This window comes from Periophthalmus magnuspinnatus, chromosome 8, assembly GCF_009829125.3.
Source record: "Periophthalmus magnuspinnatus isolate fPerMag1 chromosome 8, fPerMag1.2.pri, whole genome shotgun sequence".
NCBI classification, from domain to species: Eukaryota; Metazoa; Chordata; class Actinopteri; order Gobiiformes; family Gobiidae; genus Periophthalmus; species Periophthalmus magnuspinnatus.
In genome coordinates, this window is record NC_047133.1 from 23,748,554 (window position 1) to 23,762,606 (window position 14,053).

At 42.0% G+C, this 14,053-nt stretch overlaps 1 protein-coding gene across 2 annotated transcripts; it reads right to left on the reverse strand.

Annotated features, from left to right (window-relative positions):
- Window positions 1-571: 571 nt before the first annotated feature.
- On the reverse strand, window positions 572-8,762 carry LOC117375370 (adhesion G protein-coupled receptor E2). 2 transcript variants are annotated; one of them, XM_055223448.1, is made up of 19 exons: window positions 8,551-8,762; window positions 6,925-6,993; window positions 6,651-6,803; window positions 6,419-6,577; window positions 6,218-6,340; window positions 5,565-5,687; window positions 5,452-5,495; window positions 4,830-4,934; window positions 4,251-4,404; window positions 3,649-3,771; window positions 3,382-3,572; window positions 3,151-3,312; window positions 2,876-3,070; window positions 2,087-2,304; window positions 1,925-1,985; window positions 1,754-1,845; window positions 1,430-1,598; window positions 1,265-1,360; window positions 572-1,192 (listed from the first exon to the last, which is right to left on the reverse strand). In XM_055223448.1, exons 1-19 carry the CDS (start codon window positions 8,579-8,581, stop codon window positions 1,151-1,153), a joined length of 2,310 nt encoding a protein of 769 aa, XP_055079423.1. In that variant the 5' UTR covers window positions 8,582-8,762; the 3' UTR covers window positions 572-1,150. The 2 variants fall into 2 exon arrangements, with proteins under 2 accessions (XP_055079423.1, XP_033827559.1); XM_033971668.2 differs by having other exon boundaries at window positions 6,913-6,993.
- Between the last annotated feature and the right edge of the window lie 5,291 nt (window positions 8,763-14,053).

Here is a 14,053-nt window from a genome sequence, read left to right on the forward strand (position 1 = left end):
TTTGGCAATAGGTACAACTTGAAAATTGTGGATTGTTGTCAAGCTTGTTGTTTGTGACAGGTCCCTATCGCTTCTCCAGCGTTTTCTCTCCAGAGGTTCTGGAGTTATTTTATCTCAGCTGGATCTAAGTTTCCCACTCTCCTGTTTCCATCCTTTCAACTCTTCTCTTTCTCCGTTGTTATGCAATAATGGCTCAGATTTAAATTCCTCTCTCAATCAATAATCTTCTCCCAAAAGTTCAAGTGTAACAAAAGATTCTTACATTTGGGCTAGGAGTCAAATCACTTGTTAATTTTTAGTCCACTATAGCACTCATGAAACATGCAAATTACAATAGATGACATATTTCCAGCTTTATGTTGTTTATGTTGCTTTTTTCTTGATCAAGAGTGATGGGGCTAAACTGTGCTGTTGTATAGGGCATTGTGGTTGAGATCTCTTATCTCTCTCGCTTAAACAGGAAGCCAGTAGAAAAAATAAATAAATAAAACCTCCCATTTCCTTGTACCTAAATGCAATTCACTTGTACTTTGACTGTGGTTGTCTGCATACCTTCCATAACTTTTCATCATTAGGCTAAGAAATGCATTTTATTTACAACATTTACAGAGACATGCAGTAAAGTGCAAAGTTAAAATATGTAAATTAAGAACTTGTTGATAATACAAACAGTTACGTACAAATAAGGCCAAAATATTTACATTCAAGCATCCAATTTACATTCAATTCATATATCTCATATGATAAACATTTTACATCCATTTGAAGTATAGTATATACCATTATAGTATACTATACATACTATTAGTTATCATTTATACATCTATTTTAATTAAACTTGGCAGTGAAGTACCTATGAGACTGCACAGAGAAGATACTAGAATAAATTACAATATTACACACTGCTGGACCAAAATATGTGTTTAGCAAAGGGCTATTTTCTTTTCCACTGCTCATTCCTACTAATTCTAGAAACATTTTGTATTCTTTGCTGTTTTAGTATTTCCTATTTTGTAATGATATGAAATTTATTGAGCCAAACAAAAAGGAAAAAAGTTAAGGCAGGAATTGGACTATTTATAGCAATGCAATGACCTTGTCTTTGAAGTTACAGTAATAGTATACTTTTCTCCAGTCGTCATTCTGCTTGTCACATATTGGACTCTCCTGTGTCTTGTGTGCTTTTGGTTCCCTATTAAGCGCAAATATTATTTTTTTAATTTGATTATATTTACATGATTTATTGGAAATGTCAAACCCTTACCTGTACTTTGTTGGTATTTGTGTATCCAAACTCGGAGTATGCTTTCTTCTGTGGTGCACAACATCTAGCCAATATGTTTTTGTACTCCTCTCTTACCTTATTGAAGACACAAGTTGTTATTGTTAGTTTATGAAGATCCAACAGTTAATATAATGTGGTATTTACCTGCTTAGAACACAAGCAATGCATAATAAATAGGAGAACTCCTTGAAGACTGGCAAAGATGGTAAAAAGATACGACATTGCAATTGTTCTTTTCTCAAACTGGAAGCAGCCAAAGATCCACATTATTCCCAGAATGCACAGCTGAGCCACTGCAGTGATGGTGAATGTCCTGCAGAGGGCAATAAAGCCATAGTCATGTAAAAGTAAATCTGATGCAACATAGAGCTTCCGGCTGAATACTGGTGTCATGTAATAATATAGTAGTTTAAAATATTTAAATTGTGAAACTAGTTAAAACATGTTAATGGATGTAGACTGACTTACTTTATTTTTTGAAGGTTGTCAAGGTCAGGATTTAGACTTGAAAATTTCTGGGCTAATTTCCACACAGTGACTAGGAAGAAGATAATGTTGACCTATTGACCGACAAAGCCAGATTAAAACATGGACTGAATAGGCATATTATACATTTGTGTAACTATTGTCCTTCCTTACAAAAATGATGATGCAGACAGGCGCGAAAAAACTCCAAATGGAATCCAGGTTTAACCAGCAACTGCAAGGCAAAAATGTGGAACCTGTCAGCCCACTGTAGCCCAAAATTGAGGTATACATTAGAAATAATGGAAGCTGAGCAGTGATATAGGGGGAACTCACTATCTCTCCGTGCCGTATCCCTTGGCATTAGCTAGGGCCGAGATAGACACAATTACTGCCGGGACTCCATAGCCGGCTGCCATCAGGTAGACTGTTCTGAAGGAGGTGTTAAAGACCATCACAACCATCCTGAAGAGCTGTATGCCCTCCAGACACATCCAGCAAAATGAAGCCAGGAAGAAGAAATGAAGCAGACCTGCTACCACTGCACAGCCGACCTAATGTGGAGTTGGAGTGACAGTGGTAAAAAAGTGCAGTACAGGGGAAACTCTTACCCCAAAAATATGAGAAAGTTCTGGGTGGATATGCTATAAATACTATGTCTATTTTTATCATATTTTAGAGCTAAAGTTTGACAGTAGAGCCACTATATTAACTTGTCATGTAAGTAATATAGCTTTTACTGGCTTTGATTAGCTGATCTATTCAGCTAAAACCCTTTTGGCTTTTTTCAACCACCCACTATAAGGGTGTGCATTCCCTATAGTTATTAAAACCCAACACTACTTGATCTTGATACTACGGAAAGTATTACTACTTTATAACAAAAGTTACAGTAGTTTCTTGAGTATTGCAATGCAGTCTTATACTAGTTCTGATATAGGCTCAACATTGCTCTATAACTATTCAAAAAAAGGTCAAATTTTGTTGTATTTATGCATGTTTTTTCCAGTATCACTCAAATCAGTAAATACATGTGATATTAGTTTGTCTCTGGGATGCAATGTTAATGACAACCCCAGCATTCCCTATATCCAGGCATTTCAATATGATTATTCTTGTCTTTACCCTGTTTTCGGTGCGAGATATGCCAATCAGGAAAATGGCGAAGGCCAAGAAGAGGCTGATACTGAGGTGCAGGTGGATTTTGGTTCTTTGACTCTGGATGGAGCGAATCAACCCAAATGTCAAAATGCAGATGAACAGGCAAACCAGAGACAGGGACAGGCCAATCCAAGTGATGAGCTGCAACTCGAATCTGTCCTGTTATAAAGTAAAAGACATTATGTGGGTAGATTGTGGCCATAAAAACTATGATATGTCTTGTATTTGTTTCATTATACCTCCACTTCATAGAGGGCCATTAGAATTGCAAAACTGCTCAGATGGTCACACTCGCACACTGTATAGTTTGGGTTGGACTCTTTAACTTTGCACCCGTGAGTTGACCACGCCCCTCCGTTCATAGAAGAATCCCAGTACACACAATGGGATTTTTTGTTTAACTATAAAACATTATACAAGTTACAAGAATTGCTCTATTCTGTATATTATATGCAATTCTGAGTAGTTACCTGTTGCAGATGATTTAGTGTAATAAGGACAGGTTTGTTTAGGGAACTTGTGTCTGGGTTACTAACAGTGACTGTCACTATGTTGGAGTTCAGTCCAATTGTTTTTCTGTCTTGTTTATTCACACCTTCAAAAAAGCCGTGTGCTGACTCGTTTAACTTCCTGTAGCTTATAAGTGACACTGCGGCAAAACCTAACAAAGCAGAAAAATCTAGATTAATTGCATTCACCAAAGAAATCTACACAAATGCATATTTTAAGATGGATACCAGGATACTGTGAAGGCTCCCCTGCAACTGTCTCCATCTGGATATCCAGCTTGGCTTGCTGCACTGATAATGTCACTCTTCCTTGGGGCAAGATGCTTCCTTTGTGCAGATGCAGCTCCAAATCTGTACACAAATATCACATTTTAAAAATACAATCCAAATTTGAGACACTGTAAATATAAAAAATAGAATAGGACTTTGCAATTAATACAATTTTAAGCAAGATCAAGATTCAGTAATTTCTAATTGTCAACGATAATCCTGGTTCTTTTTAATGGAGAGGTCAAGCGTTTTGTTTGGAGAAGTGATAGTTTTTATGTTAAATGGAAATTATTATTCCATCTGCATTATGCATTGTTACAAAATTAAAGGCATTTTAATTAGTTTTTATTTTTATTATGACTGACCATTGTGAGGAAAAATATGTTTTTTTTTGTTATTTTTTGTCATACTGCCCAGCCCTAAAATAGAATGACATCCTACAATTCAAATAGGATGGGTAGTAACTTCCTCTTTCTAAATTTGTTACATTTTTTTTATTTTACCCAGTGCTCCAACTGAGATTTGGAGATATGAAATCTATAAACAATTCTATATTCCACCTGTGTAGCTGGAGGATTTCTTCAGTCCTGGGGGTGTGTTGAAAGGCCCGATGAGCCTCAAAAAGCTCTCAACCGTGTCCAAAAAGGTGGAAACTTTACTGTTATTGCGGAAAGGCTTGCCGGACAGAAGCTGGTCGATCACGGACAACAGCTCCTGCACCACACAGACACACAGACAGACAGACAAAGAGGCAGAGACAGGAGGGGAGAGGATCAACAAAAGCGCTAGGTCCAGTCGACTACATCCATCCCAGAATAAACAGGCTCCAAAAATCCGAAAACAAGAACTCCGGCTGGACATGGTTTCCTGTTCCTAGCTTCTACAGTTGTGGGAATGGTCAATAAGCTTCCAACAGTTATACAATTTTGAGAAGTTGAGAAGTATAAAGTAGTTCACTAACAATGAACAAGCCAATGTATTTTTTGTGTTGGTCCAGACTCTAAATAAATTGAGAATTGGGTAAAGGAGAAAGAGCATCCAGCTTAATCTGGTCAAGTATGCATGAAGTTCTGCATGATACAAGGCAGAAGATTTGCTCTCAATGGAAAAATAAATAACAAAAGATTACAGCTTTGTACCTCTATCATGTCCTTTTCATCCAAAACGAGGGCGACTTCACTTTCTGAAATCTCTTTACATTTCTCTTTCAGCTTCACCACAAGTTTATAAGCAGAGCCAAAGTTCTAGAATGAATAAATTAAACAAAAATGGCTTTCATACAAGTTAAAATTATAACATAATCATGAACAACCAAAGAGATTAGGAAGTGAGGTTTACACAGTGTATTATTTGATGAAATTATTTTTGTAAATCTTGAATTGTCTGATTCTGGAAGATAGCCAGGTGCCGTACTCTAACAGCAGTGGCTCTAGTGCGTACTACCACATGACACTTGTGAGTGGTTACTTCTATATACCCCATCAAGTATATAGAGTGAACGAGTAAATCAAAAAGTTGTGCATCTTTGATTGTCTGCAAAAGCACTATATAAGACTGATGCGTTATAATGATGATGTTTTTTTTTTTTATCTAGAGTTTATCTAGAATTGTGCCAGATTAAATGTGTAACAACAAGAGAACAGTGAGCCCAGCATCAGCAAATACAATTATTTTCATTAATAACGTGACTTTTTAAAATTTTGATTCTATGTCTCATTTGATCTAAATTCATAGTGCATGATGTCAGGTATATAGCTATACCTCCTTCAGGCTGGTCATGTCCTCAAATACTTCACACTTCAATTCTGCAAGTAAAGCATGCATGGTTAGCCACATTGAGGATGTAAACACAGTCAGTCTCTTTCCTGTCGTACCAGTGCAGCGTGCTTGTACATCGCCGTAGTTGGAGAACCCCAAGTGGCACGCGCAGTTATGGCCACCGGCTCCGTGGTGGCAGGTCCCGTTCCCACAGATTGTGTTATTGATCACACAAATGTCTGAGGGGAAACAATGACACAGGAAATATTGTGTTGTGTCAGTCTCCTGCAGCAGCCCTGACTCTCTCAAATAGGTTATTCAGCTGTACAGAACCCCAAAGCCAATATAAAGTGAGGAAACTCAATAAAGTATGTAAAACTATCAGCCTTAGTATGTTAGTCAATAAATAAATGCTTAAATATATCCAACATACATGCATGTTTTTTCTTTTAGATAATTTACCAGTTTGTGATAGTTGATTGCACATATAAATTCAAGGTTAAACAAATGGATGAGCAATTTGCAACAAATTTTGAGCAGCAATTCTGTAATATCAGGAGTATATGAGTACAATTAAAAACTTAGTCTTATATATCGACGCTTATATTTCTAGACTAATGTCGCTCTGTATCCATCTACCTACTATTAAAGTCTAAATCAGTTAATGTTTCAACACCAGCTTCCTTTTTCTCTTCTCTCTTTCACTATTTTTTTTATTTTTTTGTATATGATGGTTTCTTGAAATGTTTGACCCAGTTTTTCTATTCACCTTCACATTTCTTGAAAAGGCTCGGTACAAATCCTTGATCACAAACACAGGAATAACTTCCATTTTCATTCTTACAAGTTGCATTTTTACCACAGATGCCCTCCTCTTCACATTCATTTCTGTCTGTTCAAAAGAAACCAATCAAGATTTATTATGCTTCTACATTTCACCTTCATATGCATTGAGTGATTGTAATCTTACCTATACATGAGACATTGTCCTCTTTGTGAAACACCTCTTTACCATTGGATAACACAAATCCAGGATCACAAAAACACATGTAACGTCGTTTTTCCTGTTGGCAGTTAGCATTTGGGCCACAGATGTTTGTGTTTGTGTCTTGTACACACTCATTGATAGCTTCGTATAAAGGGAAACTGTTATTGAATTGGCAACTTTAAAGAAACACAAAAGTTGGCAATGGTTTACCTACCTAAGCATGTTTCAGACGATGAAGCAAGGAATGTGGGAGATTTTGATTTGTATCCTTCCTCGCACTGGCAATGGAAGCTGCCATTAGTGTTGACGCACATGGCGTTTTTGCCACATGAGTCTCTAAATTCTTCATTCTTGCATTCATTCTCATCTAAAATTAAGAAATTTAAATGCATTGTTATTATTGTATATTTACTTGTATTGACAAAAACCTGACAACTTAATGGACATGTATCTTTGTAGTTATAACAGGATCCTACCTATACATTTACCATTGGCGCGTACATATCCTTGTTCGCAGGGTTTTACACGGTGCGCCCCCGTGACACAGATAAGCAGAACTGCAAAACAATGACGTGAACATTTCCATTACAGGTCCTTTCTAATTTGCATGTTTTTTCTCCATCATCAATAAGATTTCTGAATGCGCGTCTAGGGAAATTAACAGATTATTTTCAACATGTTAATAAGTATAACAGAAAGGTAAATGTCATATTCGTTTCCTACTTCCTCGCATAGTTACCAGCCACTGTGTCAAACTGAATAGCACATTGGAGTCTGCAATTGTTCCTATGTGTCAGGAAACAGCAATATTACATCCTCTTCAGCCAAATGCAGAGTCAGACTTTTGCACTCACCCAAATATAACTTAACAAGCATAAAAGAGGAGGGAAAGTCAAGAGAAGAGATTCTAGGGAGAAAAGCAAAGTATGAAATATGATTCGAGCAGGAATAAACTGGACTACACCTGGTTGAGTAAATCAAAATCAGGTATAATGCAGATTAAATTAAACAAACATTCTTAAATCATTATCAAATATGTAAAATAGATTATCAAATATATAAAAAAATAAGTACATATCTAATCTTATAAATCTGGGTATTTCTTACAAGTTTCCACACCACTTAAGACGATATCTGGGTTTGCGATTAGATCTAAACGTAGATATACAGGCCAGAATTAAAGCAAAACATGGTCTGAAATTTGACTAGACCAGGTTTTAAATGACACCAAACTACCAAAAGATAGTAATAAATAATGATTAACCCAAAGGTGGATTAAAATGTCAATAGATTTGTCTCAATAAAACAACTTCTCACACCAGCGGTACACTCACCGCAGTTTGAGAAACACTAGAAGTAATAGTAACACATGCTAAGCTCTCATTATAATACTTTTGTCTCTCTAATGAGTCACTCTGAAAATATACCAAATCTCATTAGTACGTCAGAGAAAATAAAACTGAATAGTGATTCCACATTTGGACATAGGTTTTATAAAAATATCCAGCTGTTTCCAATGGTTTCCAAAAGCACATGACAATTCTGGCCTAATCGTTGGAAACACCCAGTCAGTCATTTTTTTTTCTGTGGCAGTGCTCAGCAGGTCTGTTTCACATGAGATCAGTGGATATAAATATCACTTTAGGGGAAGAACAGTATAACACTTTCAAACCCAAGTGCGGCTGCTGTTATGACTCATGTAATTGTGGTTGTAGAATATTTGAATCATTAATCTATTTCAGACGATATATTAACAATTACGTTCTACTAAAATACTAAGGTTAATAGTCCCAATCTAGTGTTTGTAGAAGTTCTAGACAAATAATAGCTAAAAGTGTAACTACCACCATTAATATTGCACACTTTGCTACCAAGATAAAAAAACAAAAAACAAAAAAAACATTGTCTCATTCTCAAGTTTCCCAAGATAAAGGAGGCTGTACATCCACATCCAAACATCTACTGCCTTCTTATGTTGATTAGTATTAATTCAGTCACTAAAAGGTGTAAAATAATAAAACTTAAGTTACATAGAATCTATTCAACCCTGCATTAAAGAAGTATTGCTGTTGTAATTGTAAATGGACTGTGTTATTATGAGTTTAGCGGCTTACCGAGTATGAAGAGGCTGCATGTGCGCTCCATAGTGAAGTGATAAACCCAAGCCCAGATGTGCTCAAGTCTTCACAGCCACATCAAACTTGCAGAACTGTACTCACTCAGCTTTTTCTAAATAGTTGTAACTCTTTGTTTCCGGGTAAATGCCCTCCTGTGTTACATAAGAGCAGTGGGTGTATTTCTGTCAGTTCTTGAGAAAAGACTTCCACTGACAAGGCCACATGTTACGCTGCAGATTTTGACTCTGGGAGGGGCAGCGCTGGTCACTGAATCACGCCTCTTCCACTCATTTTATAGAATTAACTCCTTGAGTGATTGGAGGGGATACTCTATGCAATGAACATTTGAACACTGTGTGGCTTTTGTCCTTTTTAATGACCCAGCTTGGCCAGGCTCAGGGAGGTAACAAAAAACAGATGGATAAAAATTGTTAAAGAAAGAAGTAATTTAATGAACAGGATTGTAAAAGGCAAAGTAACAAAATATTCAAGCAAATGTATGAACATAGTAACCTAAACTAAGAAACCAAAAATAACAGAGTTAATGGATATAAAGTTTTGTGTCTCAAAAAAATGGTCTATTAAAAATGAAAATAATAAAGGACACTTAACAAGCCACAAGTGTCCCAAAATAAACATGAGTCACATACACCTACAAACAGAATTGAGTGACAACAAGTGACAACTACTGTTTCACACACACAAAGTTAGACACAGAAACAAACAAGTGACTAACAATTAAATGGGACACAGACAAAATGGCCCTGAGCAGGTGTGCTGAGTCTCCTTAAGGAGGGGAGGCGCTGCAGGTGAGACACAAAATTGGCCAGACGGGAAAACAGTCATCCAATCACCAGCGAGGGCTCACACAGCCAGGATTCAATATTGAAGAGGGGACAGATTAAATCACAGACTAAATATAACAGACAGATACTAACAACAGGGCCGTAACTGTCCATCCATCCATCCATCCATCCATTTTCTTCGGCTTATCCAGAGCCAGGTCACGGGGGCAGCAGTCTAAGCAGGGACTCCCAAACTTCCCCCACCCCAGACACGTCCTCCAGCTCCTCCGGTGGGATCCCAAGGCGTTCCCAGGCCACCCGAGAGACATAGTCCCTCCAGCGTGTCCTGGGTCTTCCCCGGGGCCTCCTCCCGGTGGGACATGCCCAGAACACCTCCCTAGGGAGGCGTCCAGGAGGCATCCTGAGCAGATGCCCGAGCCACCTCAGCTCCTGGCTCCTCTTAACGTGTAGGAGCAGCGGCTCTACTCTGAGCTCCTCCCGTATGACTGAGCTCCTCACCCTATCCCTAAGGGTGCGCCCAGCCACTCTGCGGAGGAAACCCATTTCGGCCGCTTGTATCCGCGACCTTGTCCTTTCGGTCATTACCCAGAGCTCATGACCATAGGTGAGGGTAGGAACGTAGATTGACCGGTAAATTGAGAGCTTCGCCTTCCGGCTCAGCTCCTTCTTCACCACAATGGACCGATACAGCGACCGCATCACTGCAGACGCTGCACCGATCCGCCTGTCAATCTCACGCTCCATCCTTCCCTCACTCGTGAACAAGACCCCGAGATACTTAATAATAATAATAATGGCTTACACTTGTAATGCGCTTTACAGGCTTGTCAAAGCCTCTCAAAGTGCTACACTATTGTCATTATTCATTCATTTCCTCACTTGGTGATGGTAAGCTACTATTGTAGCCACAGCTGCCCTGGGGCAGACTGATGGAAGCGAGGCTGCCAATCTGCGCCATTGGCCCCTCCGACCACCACCTATCATTCGAGCACACACCACTTTCATACTGGGCAATGTGGGTGAAGTGTCTTGCCTAAGGACACAACAACAGAACTTGGTCCGAGCGGGACTCAATCCTCCGACCTTTGGGTTGGGGGACCAACTCTCTAACCACTGAGCCACTGTCGCCCCCCCTACTTGAACTCCTCCACTTCGGGCAGAGACTCACCACCCACCCGGAGAGAGCAAACCACCTTTTTCCGGTCGAGAACCATGGCCTCGGATTTAGAGGAGCTGATTCTCATCCCAGCCACTTCACAGTCGGCTGCAAACCGCCCCAGTGCCTGCTACAGGTCCTGGCTCGATGAAGCCATCAGGACAACATCATCCGCAAACAGCAGAGATGAGATCCTGTGGTTCCCGAACCAGACCCCCTCCGGCCCCTGGCTACGCCTAGAAATTCTGTCCATAAATATAATGAACAGAACCGGTGACAAAGGGCAGCCTTAGCGGAGTCCAACATGCACCGGGAACAGGTCTGACTTACTGCCGGCAATGCGAACACAGCTCCTGCTCCGGTCATACAGGGACCGGACAACCCTTAGCAAAGGGCCCCGGACCCCATACTCCCGGAGCACCCCCCAAAGGACACCACGAGGGACACGGTCGAATGCCTTCTCCAAATCCACAAAACACATGTGGATTGGTTGGGCAAACTCCCATGAACCCTCAAGGACCTGATGGAGAGTATAAAGCTGGTCCAGTGTTCCATGACCGGGACGAAAACCACACTGCTCCTCCTGAATCTGAGGTTCGACTATCGGTCGGATTCTCCTCTCCAGTACCCTGGAGTAGACCTTACCGGGAAGGCTGAGGAGTGTGATTCCCCTGTAATTGGAACACACCCTCCGGTCCCCCTTCTTATACAGAGGGACCACCACCCCGGTCTGCCACTCCAGTGGTACTGTCCCCGACCGCCACGCGATGTTGCAGAGACGTGTCAGCCAAGACAGTCCCACAACATCCAGAGACTTGAGGTACTCGGGACGGATCTCGTCCACCCCCTTGCCACCGAGGAGCTTGCCAACCACCTCGGTGACTTCAGCCAGGGTGATGGACGAGTCCGCCTCCGAGTCCCCAGTCTCTGCTTCCTCCTCGGAAGACATGACGGGGGGATTGAGGAGATCCTCAAAGTATTCCTTCCACCGCCCGACAACATCCCCAGTCGAGGTCAGCAGCTCTCCACCCGCACTGTAAACAGTGTTGGTGAAGCACTGCTTCCCCCTCCTGAGGCGTCTGACGGTTTGCCAGAATTTCTTTGAGGCTGTCCGATAGTCCTCCTCCATGGCCTCCCCGAACTCCTCCCAACCCCGAGTTTTTGCCTCTGCAACTGCACAAGCCGTAGCACTCTTGGCCCGCCTGTACTCATCGGCTGCCTCAGGAGTCCCACGAGCCAACAAGGCTTGATAGGACTCCTTCTTCAGCTTGACGGCATCCCTTACTTCCAGTGTCCACCACCGGGTTCGGGGATTGCCACCGCGACAAGCACCACAGACCGTACGACCACAGGCCGCATGAGCGGCCGCATCGACAACAGAGGTGGAGAACATGGCCCACTCGGAGTCCATGTCTCCAGCCTCCCCCGGGATCAGGGAGAAGTTCTCCCGGAGGTGTGAGTTGAAGACCCCTCTGACAGAAGGCTCTGCCAGGTGTTCCCAACAGACCCTTACAATATGCTTGGGTCTGCCAGGTCTGTCCGGCTTTCTCCTCTGCCAGCGGATCCAACTCATCACCAGGTGGTGATCGGTTGACAGCTCAGCCCCTCTCTTCACCCGATGTCCAAGACATGTGCTCGGAGACACGACAACAAAGTCGATCATCGACCTCCGACCTAGAGTGTCCTGGTGCCATGACACCCTTGTGCTCGAACATGGTGTTTGTTATGGACAAACTGTGACTAGCACAGAAGTCCAATAACAAAACACCACTCGGGTTCAGATCAGGGAGGCCGTTCTTCCCAATCACGCCCCTCCAGGTGTCACTGTCGTTACCCACATGGGCGTTGAAGTCCCCCAGGAGAACAACGGAGTCCCCAGTCGGTGCACTGTCTAGTACCCCTCCCAGGGACTCCAAGAACACAGGGTACTCTGCACTGCTGTTTGGCCCGTAGGCCGACACAACAGTGAGAGACCTGTCCCCAACCCGAAGGCGCAAGGACGCGACCCTCTCGTTCACCGGAGTGAACCCCAACATGAAGTGGCTGAGCTGTGGGGCAATGAGCAAGCTCACACCAGCTCGCCGCCGATCCCCGCGGGCAACACCAGAGAAATGGAGAGTCCAGCCCCTCTCAAGAAGTTGGCTTCCAGAGCCCAAACTGTGCGTGGAGGCGAGGCCGACTATATGTAGTCGGTAACGCTCAACCTCCCGCACAAGCTCCAGCTCCTTCCCCCCCAGTGAGGTGACATTCCATGTCCCCAGAGCTAGTCTCCATGTCCAGAGATCCGGTCGTCGAGGCCCCTGCCTTCCCCTGCCCAGATCTTCAAGCACCGGCCCCTTACGGATCCTCTTGCGGGTGATGGGTCCACATGAGGACGGCCCCACGTCACTCCTTCTGGCTGAGCCCGGCCGTGGGGAAAGGCCCGGCCACCAGGCGCTCGCTGCCGTAACTGTCTTCTCCCAACATCCTCTGTCCTCCACTTATCCTTGCATTTAAAGGTACACTGTAACTTTTCTGATGGATGGTACGCCACCTTTTTGTGTCTTTGGAAGTGTGGAAGTGTGCTTTTCCCTCTCTATCTTCATGGAGACAAGCAGGCGATACATTCAGGTCTAACTACAGGTCAGGTCTGTGGAGTGGCATGCCTAATCATTTTCCAGGTATTCTTCTTTTAGTAATGAAAACAACTGTAATTGAATTCATGCAAGATACCTTTAAACTTGCCATGGATACATTTTTATTCCATGGTTTCATTTGATTTTAAGATACTTCACAAGAGAGCCAAAGAAAAAAACCAAAAAACCCCCCACAAAAAACAAAATACTGACTTCTTTTACTGAGAAATAAATAATCATAATAAGACATCAGTACACTGGGGGAAAAAAGCTGCTTTATGAACGCACTTGTGAGGGCAAGGGGTGTTTGCGGTCATTGTTTGAGACAAATTGTACACTTCTATAGAAACACAGTACTAACTATGACGATGACACATTTATGGATGTACTCTTTTCACAATGCAACAATGGTAGCTGTTTTAAGCTTAATTTAGATCACAGACTAAAATGTTCCATTGAATTTCCCCCATGTCCAGCGTATGTGCCCTCCTGTTGTGGTGAGCTCTAGATGTTCAATTAATAGTAGTAATAAGTGATAAGTGCTGTGCAAGAATGTTAAGCTAATCACTAGCAAAAATACATTTTACAGTGGACACACTGAGGTGTAGCTCTTGGCATGGTGACCAGAACAACACTGTAAATTGTTCAGCAGCAGCTTGTGTTCCAAGGTCAGTCTGAGGTCTTATCACTTGGACTGAGTGCACTCCGAAGGGCACCACACTTCTAGACAATGAGGACTGTGGGTGCACTGGACAGGGATGACAGACACGTCTACGGGGAATGCTGGGATAACATTAGTCGGGAGTTTTAGATATAAAAACCTCAACAGATTTAATAATGGTTGCAAATGAAACAATAAAAATGGGGCAGCGTGGGAACAGTAATGTAGAGTCGATGAAATTACATGTAAACCAATTTGTTAT